The sequence below is a fragment of the Lagopus muta genome, chromosome 5 (assembly GCF_023343835.1).
Source record: "Lagopus muta isolate bLagMut1 chromosome 5, bLagMut1 primary, whole genome shotgun sequence".
In the NCBI taxonomy this organism is placed as follows: Eukaryota; Metazoa; Chordata; class Aves; order Galliformes; family Phasianidae; genus Lagopus; species Lagopus muta.
In genome coordinates, this window is record NC_064437.1 from 7,384,948 (window position 1) to 7,397,967 (window position 13,020).

The 13,020-nt window shown below is 36.5% G+C and overlaps 1 protein-coding gene across 2 annotated transcripts in view; it reads left to right on the forward strand.

Moving 5' to 3' along the window:
* SPATA6 (spermatogenesis associated 6) overlaps window positions 1-13,020 on the forward strand; it is a 40,193-nt gene that overhangs the window by 18,222 nt on the left and 8,951 nt on the right. For both annotated transcript variants that reach the window (XM_048945828.1, XM_048945829.1), the window contains 2 exons: window positions 967-1,145; window positions 10,143-10,242. In XM_048945828.1, the coding sequence (XP_048801785.1) occupies window positions 967-1,145; window positions 10,143-10,242 (279 nt within the window). The remainder of the gene's footprint in view (window positions 1-966; window positions 1,146-10,142; window positions 10,243-13,020) is intronic.

The window sequence follows — 13,020 nt, forward strand, 5'->3', positions numbered from 1 at the left end:
CTCTGTAGTGCTGTTTAGAAACTAGTTTTGGGGGAAAGCTCTGAGTGAGGAGGTTTGATCTGTGTAGGTATGTTTGTAACTATCTACTGCACTACCAAAAACAAGACAAAGGATGTTTAAAATCTGATATAGCTGTGTTTATTTCTGTTGGGTTATTTCAAAATACAAATATGAAACAATATTCTGTGATGTGTCCATGCCTGTAGGTAAAGGACTTCTCTTTGGCATTAAGACTTGTGGTAAGACTGTAGAAGAGCCTTTAGAAGTAATTTATGGAAATCTGCCTGGTCATTCTGAGATCAAACTTTTTTCCAGAATATTATGCAAAGGTAGCTCAAGTACAAATGGCAAGCCACTATTTTGTCATTTCACATTTAATTGTTAATATTTTAGCTGCTTTGTAAAAAGTGGATCTGAAGATAATGTCAGGGTTCTATCTTGTTCTGTTGTAAACCAGGGTAACCCATGGAGACATCTGCATGCTGTATTTCAGATTAAGAGGAGCTATGAAAGGAGTAAATGAAAGAGTTAAGATTGACTAGGAGATAGATGAGAATTTTTCCTGGAGGAAGAAAAAGTCATGAAAAAAATAAGTCTGAGCAGGGGTCCCAGACTGAGAATAGGTCTGAGGTTTATTGGTGTAGACTCTTGAGCGTCACCCAGAATCTCTGAGGATCCTGTGACATGGGAGACTTTACACTATGCAGTCAGAATAAGATGATAGCCTGAAAACCAGGTTTTGCTGTAATACAGAGTGTTAGATACCAGCAGGGAGCACTTCCTAGTTCAAACTAGGGCTCCTTTTGTAAAATGGGGATCTTTGTTCTTCCCCAGCAGGTGGATATTCCTGCATGTATGGAAAGCCTGTAACCCTTCGGTTTAAAAAAGAAAACTGTACCTCTTACCTCTTGATATTCATATTACATTTTAGCAAGGTTTGGTGTTTTTTCTTGTTGTTTTTAACAGGCAAGATCTACTCATGGGAAAGACCATGACAATTCTTCTGATGTTTGTAGTGAGGATGTGATCTCTGGTTCACCCAACAGGCTGGCCCATTCCGGCGGTTCATTAGTGCATTCAGCACCTTCAGCACTTCAGAAGCATTCTCTAAGTTCTGTACTAAATCGATCTTCTCTAAGGGAAAGGTAATAACTTGTTCTTGTTTGTGAAATTCTGGAATCATTAACAGTACTTGCATGACCATAGGTTTTGTGTTTGGAGTTTACACCAGATGAAAAGACAGATCTTTCCCTGTCAACTATCTTGTATTTTCTATTTTTTTATCTTGTACTTTGTAGTTTTATCAGGAGCTGTGTTTGCCATCACCTCTCTGCTTAACGAATACAGTACAAATAATATGGCGATGAAAAGGATCCTTGACCTCTTTCTTGCTGACCTCCCCTGAAACAATAACGTTTCTGATTACATGTCCACAGTGTCCACCAAATCTTAAATAGGGAAAACTTAAATGGGTAAATAATTAATGTTTCAGAGGGCATTAGGCTATCAGGAATACAAATATGGATATATGTTAAGCAGGATATTCTAGAGCTGTTTGGAAACCTTTTTTTCTTCTGTCCTTTTCACCATAGTGTTTGTAAGTATGTACTTCTGGTTGTGCTGTAGTCAAATATGTGACTAGTTTGAGTAATGTCCGTGGGCCAACTTTCATATAATTAGTATATTTACAGACTGAGGTGATCCTTCTGCTTTATTTTAAGCTGAAGTATTGGCCTCTGTAGCAATTCTGTGTATATTCATTTCTGTGTATGTATGTGTGTATATGTATATATATATGTGTATATATATATACATATATATGTAATATATATATAATATATACATATATATTATATATATATGTAATATATATATAATATATACGTATATATATTATATATATATGTAATATATATATAATATATACGTATATATTATATATATTATATATATATTATAATATTATATATTATATATATATATATACACACACAGAAATGAATATACATATATATTTTTAGTCCTCTAATATTAATATCCCCTGATTTGGTGGATTTCAATCCTTAGGTGAGTGTATAACCAAGATGTTATAATTGCAATATAATCAAAAGAGTAAGGCAAAGCAAACAGGGATCACAAAAGAGAATAAGTAGAAGAGCTTACCCTTGGGTTGAGCTCACTAGAAGATATCAAAGAGGAGGATCTCCAGAAGAGATCCTTCCCCTCTGGTAGCCAGCTCTTAAATAGGTCCAGGAGGGGTGGAGCCAGGCTCCACCCCTTCCGGTAGCACAGGTGAATTGCCTTCACCTGTGCTCCTCTGGCTGACTCATGGCTCACCTCAGGTGATCAATCAGAGGTTCAGGCCGTGACTCAGCAGTTCCCATACAGTGAGTATGTAGAGCAAGCATAGAAGTTCCAGTGTCTTGACAGGGTGAAACAGAAGAAATTTCAACAAGCAGTTTTTTCATGTTTATGCACTCCAATCCTGCAAGGAGAGTATTCCCTACTTGCTGCTAAGTAGAATGTGTCCTGGGTACACGATGTTCCTGCTATACATTTGGCTTAATAGGTTACTAGATGACTTTCTAGGGGTAGAAAAGTTGTATGCAAATCTGGGCCTAAATAACCAAGTACCTAAAACAATTTGAACATGCTTAGGATCAAACTGATGTCCTGTCCCTTGATTCTGAAGTATTTATCTAAAGCCATACTTGTGTATGTGTTCTGACAGCGTGTTCACGCTCATTTCTGATTCTTTTCTCCTTATTACCATTGGTACCTCATTTAGTGAGTGCTCAAAGGGTGTGTTTTGTAGCCTACATGCACTCTAATACTTTATTTTTCCTCCAAAAACGGAGAACTATCTCAGTTTTCTCCTTTTAAAAAGAAAAATGACAGATGGCAGGTGGGGATTGAATTTTTTTAGAACTCAGATCAAGTTGGTGGTTTAACATCTTTCTCTGCTTGAAAACTTGCTTGGTTGTTCTTCTGTGTAGTAGTATTTCCTGGGAGCTGTTATGTGAAAATCAGGATGTGTTTGGGTTTGGAAAAAATGTGTTGTTTGGTTGTTTTTTCTTTTCATCATCTTGTCTACATCCCCACATTCTCTCATGTGGTCAATCTCCTCTTCTTACATTGTGCACTGGTTAACTATGTCTGGGTAAGAGATTGTAATGGTGATTGTTTAATTTGCTTATTTAATGACTGTATTTAAAGATGACAAAGTCTTTTCTATTGATAGCAAGGAAATCTTGTGTGTTGTGAGCCACTGTTACTCATTAGTCATGAGCAAGTTAGTCATTCTCCAAGTCATCTTAAAACCATCTGAATGTTCTTGCCTTTTCTCATTACCAGCCCCTCTCTCCAGAAGAGATAAGTGCCTTTTGAAGTTTCTTTTCTCTTCAGAACTAATATTCTTAGCTCTTCTGTGATGTAGCATCTTTTTATGTTAAAGACCTGGGTATTTACTTCTGACAAAAAAAAAAAAAAGGAAGTAAAGGGTATATTTTGGAAAGTTCGATCTTTGTGTTCGTGCTGCTGGGGTAACAATGGATTTAGCTGACTGTATGCAGAGACTTGTAGTTGGAATGACAAGCATGGATCAGAGGTCAATGTTTGGAAATGCATGCAAATGCTGTTCTATAGATTATAGAAATACAGAGGAAATCAGAACTATTGGACGTGTGGCAGTTTTAGAGTATTTGCAAGATATCTTATCTGACAGTGATTTGATTGTTATTTCCTCAATCTTATTTTGAATTACAAAGACAAACAGCTTCACATATACATACTGTTTATTCATCTGATCAATCCATGGTCAATACAAAACTTGACAACTTACCTCAGCCTTTCTTTATTTCTTCCTTTTTTTTTGTTTTGAAATGAGCATGAAGTGAATGTCTGTCATTCTGAGAGTACATCCTCATAAACCTGCTGAATAGTTGTTAAGCCATTGCAATACCTTTTGGTGATACAGAAGTTTGGGGTCTTGCATAATGCCCCCTCGGGAATCTTGCATCCTTTGTAGCAGTTTCCATTTCTTTCATGTGAGCCTTTTTGAGAGATCTCAAATCAATGCTCTCTCCTTTTCCACTGAAGTTGAGCCAATAACAGAACTGTAAACAGTTTTACTGTTGGACAAGGCTCCAAAGTTTTGAATATTTATTTTTCATATTTTATTTTTACACTTTTCATTATTTAGGTCACTGTAGGAAAGATTTGTTGTGTTGCAAACTGAATCAAAATAGAGTGATGAGGCTGTGCATTTTCATGCCCTATTTTGATTTTTATTTCCTATGCAGAGCAGTGATGCATGCATGTTCTTCCCTGCTTATGATGTCTGCCCAGCTTCAATCAACGTGGTTAAAATGTTATTTGCCCCCACAGGCTGGTTGTTTGTGCATAGATGCTTTGTGAAAGCATTAGAACTGCTGTAGAAGAGGAAAATTTGACTTCAGTGCTTGCTTTCATAGTGCCTGTATATCGTCATACATGCCTAGAGGGTGGTGGTTTTCTTGGGGACTTGCAAGCTTAGCCTTCCTTGCAGCACTGAAATCTGCAGCAAAATACAAAGCTAAAGTCATCCTTCTGTAAAGAAAAGTAAGCTAGTGATAGAAGTCCTCTGAATGGAGCTATATGATGGCACAAAAGAAATTCTTTTCTCTAGAGACTACAACAGTCATAGCAGTATTTGATCATTTCTCCTATGTTGAGAAACAAAGTTATTTCTCATGCATTTGAGATCAAGGGGTTTTTTTATTGATCTGAAAAGTAATCACTTCCAGAGCAAAGGCCATTCCAATGTCTTTTTGAGATTCTGGTTGCTCTGCTGAAATGTGATCTTACTGTAAAATCTAACAGAAATCTAAGTTCTGTTTGAAGCAAGACAGAGGTTAACTGCTTGGATCAGATAGCTTCTGTAATATTCCTATACTGGTTTTCTACCATCTTTTTCTATCGTCTTTTTCCTAGTACTAGGGAAATATCAGCATGAAATGCCACCATACTGGATCCTACTACATCCTGACCGCAAGTAGTTTACCCTGTATTTTAGAAAGCAGAATGCATCCTAACCCAAGGTTTACTTCTGTGGGAATGAATGTTTAAGTTCTGAGAGCTTTCTGCTACTAATTGGAACTCTAAATAATTTAGCAGACTTCTCAGACTGCGACTCGGTCTCCAGCTTGATTTTAGCCAAATATTTTGGAAGTTTTGGAATTCACTTTCACAGTGAAGTAGTTCTCAAAACTTTGGGATTTATCATTCTCACCTTTTGAGGATGCTTTCATTATTTTGCGTTCTCTAAGTTAATTCAACTGCTAGGAGCAGCACTCATGGATCAGTTACTCTATACCACGCATTGCAAAGACTGTGTAGTACAGAAGCCTTGTTTCATGTTTTTAACCAACTTCTATACTATTTTATTACTCAGTAGGTAAATTTGAAAGTGACTGATGTCAAAACTTTCGCCTATGAATAAACATATTCAAAGAAGTGGGAAAGCTGCCAAAAAGTACAAGAAAGTGCAGCCCACTACTGACATCTTAAACATCTAGAACAAGAATGCCTAGCACTTTTGATGGTATTATTGGGCCTGTGGTTGAGATCTTGAGCTGCAGTATTGAGCTTGGAAGTTGTCTGCCTTTTGGAACTCACGTAATACATGAGGATGATTTCTCTTGCCCCAATTTTAAAGGCCAGAGCTGAAGCTTAGGAGGGGAAAAGAAAGCATCTGTGAATTTTACATCTCTGCACTGAAGTTGTAACAGTAAATGGTGCTTTTGGAAATGAGAGAAACTCTCTAGGAGGAGTTGCATTTTTTATTTTTTTTTATTGGTGGTTTTTGCTTGTTTTTCTTTTCCTTTTATTTCTTACTGTAGCAGAAGAGCAACTGTCAGCTTCTGCTTCCAAATGCTGAAACTGTTCTTTGATTTAAGGCATTGGCTGTGTGTAGTGGTTTCTGCTTCATAGTAGGTATATTGGCATTGTGAAAGCAGCATACTTCCTTCACTTCAAATATTGTGAGAATGTAAGGATTTTCATATTGTTACTCTTTTATGAATTGTAATGAAAATGTGTGTACCAATATAGTCTCTGAAACACTTTTGCACTTGTACATCTTGTACTGAGGTTTATAGCCATCAGGTATTTTACGAAAAGGCAAAACAAAATTGTATCCTTTATGAAGTAGACCAGTAGAACAATTAAGTGCAGCTCAGCTATTCTTTTGTGCCTCCATTGCAGACCAGTATATATTGAGAACCAAGTTCATCTTGCTAGATTACTGCTTCATGTCCTTTTGAGCAAGTATAAAGTAACTTCTCCACTTTCTGTGCACGCTCATAAATATCCTGATTGTAAAGTCTGTGACTCTTTTTATCCATTTCAGAGTTAAATATATTTGGGTTTTCTGAGAATCTCTTTTGCTCCACGCACAAATTCTTGTAAGATTGTTATTTTCAAGGTTATATTTAGCTTAAGAGTTATTTCTTTTCTCCCTTCCCCCCCAATTACAGTAACATCCTCTCCAATTGTGAATCTGGTACCACAGTACTTCATTGATTTCTATCCTCTGATAGTTTGTCCTTGTATGTGGTTTTGCTCAGCATGAAGTCTGTGTCTTTGAAGCTGATGAATTCTTCATGGAGGCCAGATGCACAGAGCTGTTCACAAGGCTGGGAGGTGTGATGGTGAGGGAAGGGGTCACGATAGGCATTGCAAATATTCTGCAGCAGGCTTTTTGCATTAATTCTACCGATCTGAAATGTATTAGTATCTCCTGCTGAAATGCGATATTAACATTTTTGCTTTGTGCCAGTGAACGATTGGATTGTCTGACATTTGAAAATTCCTGTTTATTACTGCTCTCAAGTTTGCAAGCTGCTGTTTCACTAGAGTAGGTGGATGGATGTATTCTGTTTGTATTTCTAATGGAGTATTTCGTCCTAATGGATAAAATTCTATGCAAAAACAAAACAAAAAACAGCTTTAATCTTTAACACAAGATCTAAACTGTGCTTGGCTTCTTTTTTGTTCTATCAAGGTAGATGTCTGCATGACCTTAAAAAAGAAGAAAAAAAAAAAAGCCTTATCTCATAAAGAGTATAAATGCCTTTAGTCACATTACGAGGGAAAATGGTTCTGTTTCCTTGATTGTACTCAACACAACATCTTTGAAATTAATCTTGAGAAGTTCTCTGATTGATCTGGCTTTTTCTAGGTCACTGAGCTATATTTCCAAAGTGTTTATACAATCTATTGGAATCAATAAACAATTTAAACTGATGTAACTGCAGAATGTTTGCAAGTCCCAGGGAAAATTGAAAGTATGACAAAGAATACAGCTATAGAAGTTTATTTTGTTTATCAGGACAAACAGTCATTGAAGTGAAATGACTTTCCTTCCAGTGTTGCAGTACAATACTGACACCTTAATCACATAAATAAGTAACCAGTCTTTTAAGAAACACGGTATTAGTCATGTTAGGCAAATGGAATCTTGTTGTTTATGGCTTAAGATGCTGTGCTCTAATGCCTGTTCTTAAAACATTTCCAGAAGGAGAGTTACCGTATCATAAATAGGTTTTACTTCAGATTATGGGTGTTACATTTCAAGGCAGGAATTTCAGTATGCATTTTGGTGGATGTAAATATTGACGCTGTGATTTTAAATGTAGTTTAGACTCAGCAGTTATTACTAAAATTAGACAATGACAATGCTAGCAAAACTAATTAAAATAAGCTGATACTGCTTTTAATCATACTTAAGGTTTTGATTCTATTTTTCCCTTGATAAATTCAGTTTGGGATGTATGTGAGTGGCCAACATTTCTTATACCACAGCGCACACTAGTGGATTGATCAATGAAATCACCTGGAGAAGGAAATCTAATAGTTCTTGATTTAAGTAATTTGATTTTCTTCTTGCAGACGTAGCCAGATATTTTCTAAGTGAATATAGTAGCAAACTGTGCTTTCTTTTTTCAAAAGTAAATGCACATATCTCCAAGGATATTTGTAAATTTGAGATTAATAACGATGATGTGAAATCTTACATAAGAATTTCATAAAATTTATTTCCCCAAGGTAATCTGTTCCAACTTCTCACTGCCAGCAACCTGGATTTGGAAGAACAGCAGCCACTGTATAAATATGAGGGAAATGCCATGACTTCATGACTCTAGCTTTTATTTCCTAAAAATTGAAAAGACTCACTGCATCTCGAATGCAGATTTTTAAACATACATTTGGGATGTTCTGTAATATTGGTGTTTGTAAGGGCTAATTGCAAGCCTAGAGATGTTTTTAAGAGCTTTTTCACTCCTGCATGATCTGATGTAGTAAAGCACATTCGAAGTAGTGTGCTTTAGCATGACTACGGGGTTGGGGTTTTGTTCAAAATGTTGCTGGTGATACAGCACACACTTCATAATGCTGTCCATCAAACTGAGTTTGGCTGCATTAAGAAGTGAATGTTCCTGCCTGCCTAAATGACTTAGACCTCTATTTTCTTTAAAGGCAATGCTTTCTAAACAAAATTCACACATATTACTTTGCTTTCTTGTAGGAAAAATTATGTGAGGACTTTTAATGCAACAGATCCTTGCATTCTATATGTAAAGTAATTGAACTGTATGGATTTGCCATACATGCTGTTGGATTTGAAATTAATTGAAAATGTTCAGGATGCCAATATGGATATTCTTATAGCCAGCTCTCTGAAAACCCTTGCCTGTAATGAACCAACAATAAACTCTGTTGGATGTCATTAGAAATCCAGAAAATATATCCCCCCTATAGATTATATGATTCATCCTCACAATATTGTGCCATTTATTGGCACCCTTTCTTGGAGAAAAATAGAATTGTTCAGAAATGGATGATTTGATTTAAAGAAACTCATAAATGGGCTGAAGATATTGGGGTTGTTTAGAATTGAGAGATTTTGGAGAGGTAAACAGTAACTGAGTCTGCGTTAATTATACACGGGACAAGGAAAGAAGCAAAGGCAGAGAACTACTCACTTTGTTGTATTGTTGTATGATAACAGAAGATACGAGAAGTGGACAGAAAGGCTCACAGCCCCAGTCCAGCTGATCTACAGCTGGCTGCTTATATTCATATTTAGCACGAGTTTTTGTGTTATTTTCTTGGTGCAAGTCAGGTTCTTGGATGCTAGGAAATACTGAAATGTAGGTACTTGAACCTGATTTGGCACCCTGTTTCTATTTGCTCTGATGATGTTTTTACTTACACATCACACTCCCAACTCATTTTTCCCCAGTGAATTCATTCTTGGTGTTTTCTCATTTGTTTGTCGGTTGGTTTTAATACATATTTGAGTGTACTAAAGTCTGGAGGTTGGAGTGTAAATAACCCTATTCTTAAAATCTTGATTGCATCCTCTAGTAGTCTGAGAATAACGTGAAATTTCTGCCAGCTTCTGAGCTTGCTGAGAAGGATGAGAACCTTCTTTTATTTTTCTTTCTTGAATAAACTGGTGAAGAAAAGTTCTGCAAAATGTAAAAGAAGATCCAAAAGTGACTGTGGGTTTTAAGTTGCCCAAATCAAGCAAACTATTTTTATTTTATTTTATTTTATTTTTTTTAAAAGCCTTAAGATGTAGCTCCCTCCTATGAAATCAGGATTGTGAATTTGCATTTTTTGAACTCTGTGGGCTTTCCTATTTGCATTGGGGTTATCTTTCTGTTGATTTATTCCAGTGGAAAGAATTTAATGTGTGCAGTATTTGCTTTAAAAAGAGAAAAATGATACCTGATCACTGGGAATAGCATAACTGTACAGCTTTTCTCTTCTGTAGGGACAAACAGACGTTGCAAAAATATTACTTGTTACAAAATCATCAATGCTTTCTGTGCTTTGTATCCTGTGCTGGAATTGTAGATGCATGTTGTTTATGCAGTGCTTCAAAATGTTTATTTCCTTGTACTCCAGAGGAAAAAAAGAATCAAATCTGAACATTGTGTACATTCCAAATAGAAGGAAGCTATGCATGCTTTGTAGTTTTTAGAAAATAAAATAAAAATCAAAGCAAAAAGTATGTTAGAGCTTTTCAACTTGCAAATATTTCTTCTTTTTGTGTGTTTTGTTTTGTTTTTTTGTTTTTGTTTTTCCTCTTGCAGATTCAACTCTGGTTGGCCTCCACCAGCAAATGGAGATGAGATCCATAAAAGAGTGAAAAATATTTTAAGGACACACAGTGCTAGACAGCGCCTAGTGTTTGTAAGTTTGAATACTAAGTCCTTTCTACTTTCCAAGATGACTGAGGAAGAGAATTAATTGTGCTTATACTCTTGAATTTATTACGATGATGTTTTTTGAGGCACATCTGATTTAGAAATGTGAATTTAGTAAGTAAGCTGAACTCTTTCTCACTGTTTTCAGTAGCCTTCTTGTGTGAAGCTCTTGTGGACAGATGGCAACCTCATAAGGGTATAGAGGACAATTACATTTTCTTTATATCTGATTCCTGTGTTTTCACTGTAAGCAAAAAATTTTAGTGATCTATTATAGAACATCGTGGCTTAACATGTTGTGCATCTGCACATAAACAGCTGCTGGTGTCCAGCTGTTTGTAGAGCTAATATTATTCTCCAGTTGTTTGTGGATTTTTTTTTCCTCCCTTTAATTACCTGGCTCTAAATGGGATCTAACATTATTAAGCCTGGGATCAGAATACTTTGTCCTTGAGTCTGATGGAATTTTGAAGTCTGATTTTGGTCAGATAGTCATTTTTTGCCACTGCAATTTTGAAAAACCCACTCCTGGCACAGGATTTCTCTCAGCAAAGCATTTGTAAAATATTGTTCATCTGCAGAGAATTTAGGGGTCTTATGTCTGAGATGAGGTAAAGGAAAGGTAAAAGGATTTAAGGGTGAGAGTAGGTAAGGTAGAGATAAGGAGCTCTGAATTTTTTTTTTTGTCTGACAATCTACTGCACTGATGTTATTGATTGGTTCAAAGAGATGAACCTCTCAAGTGAGGAAAGATCTTTTTTCTTTGCTTCAGCTTTCTTAGAAAAAGGAGTGTTGTCCCCAGAAGTCCACCTCACCCCTCTGCCAGAGTTTACTGTGTATATAGGAGGCATGATAAAGGATGGGGAAGCCTTAGTCTCCCCACCTCACATTTCCATGAAGAGAAAGTAGGTGTACCAGTAGTGCACCAACAATTGAACTCTGCTGACAGAGATGCAATAACTACCATTAACTCCTGGGGCAAAAAAAAAAAAAGGTTGTTGTCTTGATTTGCTGCTGCATGATGTACTGAAGAACATCTGCCTTGGCTCTGAAGTCTTGATTATTTACTTATTTCCCCATCTGTAGCCATCATGGGCAGCGACTTGTGTTGCTTATGTGCTGTCTCAATCTGATTATTTTCTCACTTCTGGTCAATCTTTATTTTCAGTTTAGTTGATGTGCTTTTCATTTTCAACCATGAAAAAGGTTTTTCTTATGCAAGCTAAGATTGATTGATCCAGTTTGTGTTGTATCTTCCTCAGTTCATATCCAAAAATGATGATATTGTGAGCTGACAAATCTAGACTGTGCTGTTATGCAGTGGATGGATGAGGTAAACGGGTCATCTTGAAAGTGAGGGCTTAGCAGAGGAAGTGTAGGGAAACATTTAGATGCTGTACTGAGGGACATGGGTTAGTGGGAAATACTGGTGGTCAGTGAATGGTTGGACTGGATGATCTTAGATGTCTTTTCCAACCTTGGCGATTCTATGTACTTGCAATGGGGTGAGTGGATTTCTGGCTCCAGTTTGGGTGCTCTTCCAAACTTTGAAAGGTTAAAAAAAAAAAAAAAAAAATCTCTCTTACTGTTTTATTCTGAAGAACGTAGTGCTAAACAACCATTCCCAGAAGCATCTATCTGTGTTTTCCAAAATTTTGTTTCCATAGTGCTCTGTAAAAATAGTGTGACTGAAGCTCTGCTGCAGGTTCCTTAGGGTGTCCGCTGTAGCTTTCCACTGTGACATTCTGGCAGTATCATAATATTCCCTTCTTTTTTTTGCTTTCCAGAACATAGTTCGCCTCTGGCAAATGCTAAAGAGTTTTATTTACTGCTGTACCCATTATCTTTATTCAGTACTCTGTAGCCTGTGACTGCTGAAGGAAGAGTTTTCCTGTTTACAAACATGCTTATTACCTGTATTGCAATGCAATAAGTTGTGGTGGATTTTTCCACATCCACTCTCCTGTCATTCAGCTTGTTCTGCATCTTCTTGCTGTCTACTACTCTATTTATTGTCTTTTCTCCCAGGCTTGTGTTAGCAACAAGTTTGATTGTTTTAACTTCACAATTTTGTTTTCAAGTTATTTCTTATGTAGTGTGAAAGGTAATTTTTGTTTGCTAATCTTTGCATCAATTAGCTTCTGCTACAAACATCTCTGAATCCCTTCCCTTCAGTAGCATCCTTGCCTTTCAGAGCAGAGTGAACATGGTTGTATTTGTGTGGATGAAATTCCTCCCATCCTACCTCAGGTGGGCAGCTAGCTTATTTCAAAAGAGTTATTCTATCTCATACATACCTGAGAGGGGTAAATAAGCATTTAAGCATGTTCTCTGCCCTGTGTATGGAATGGAAAATATACAGATGTGTAGAATAAGTCTGTTAAAATACATTACATGAATAATGGTAGCTTAGTGGCAGAGCTGTTAACAGTAAGTTTTTTGTTCTTTCTCCCATCTTTTGCAAGAAACAAAAGTAAGGCAGTTAGCAGCAGGTTTCGTAGCATTTAACCCACGTTTTTGGGTTATTGAAACTTATGCTGTCTGCATGGTTCTTTAGATCTACAATGTCTAGAAATTCTTTCCAGTTTATTACCTGAGAATTATTAGCTGAGTTGCGCTGAACTTAATTAAAAATGTTCATAAATAGCATTTGGCTCATTACACTTTGTCCCTTTTTCCCCCCAAGAAATGTAAGCACTTTAATAGTTTTCTGAGTGGAAAGAAAGTATTTTTGAAATGAGATCATTGTAATCAGAAACCAAGG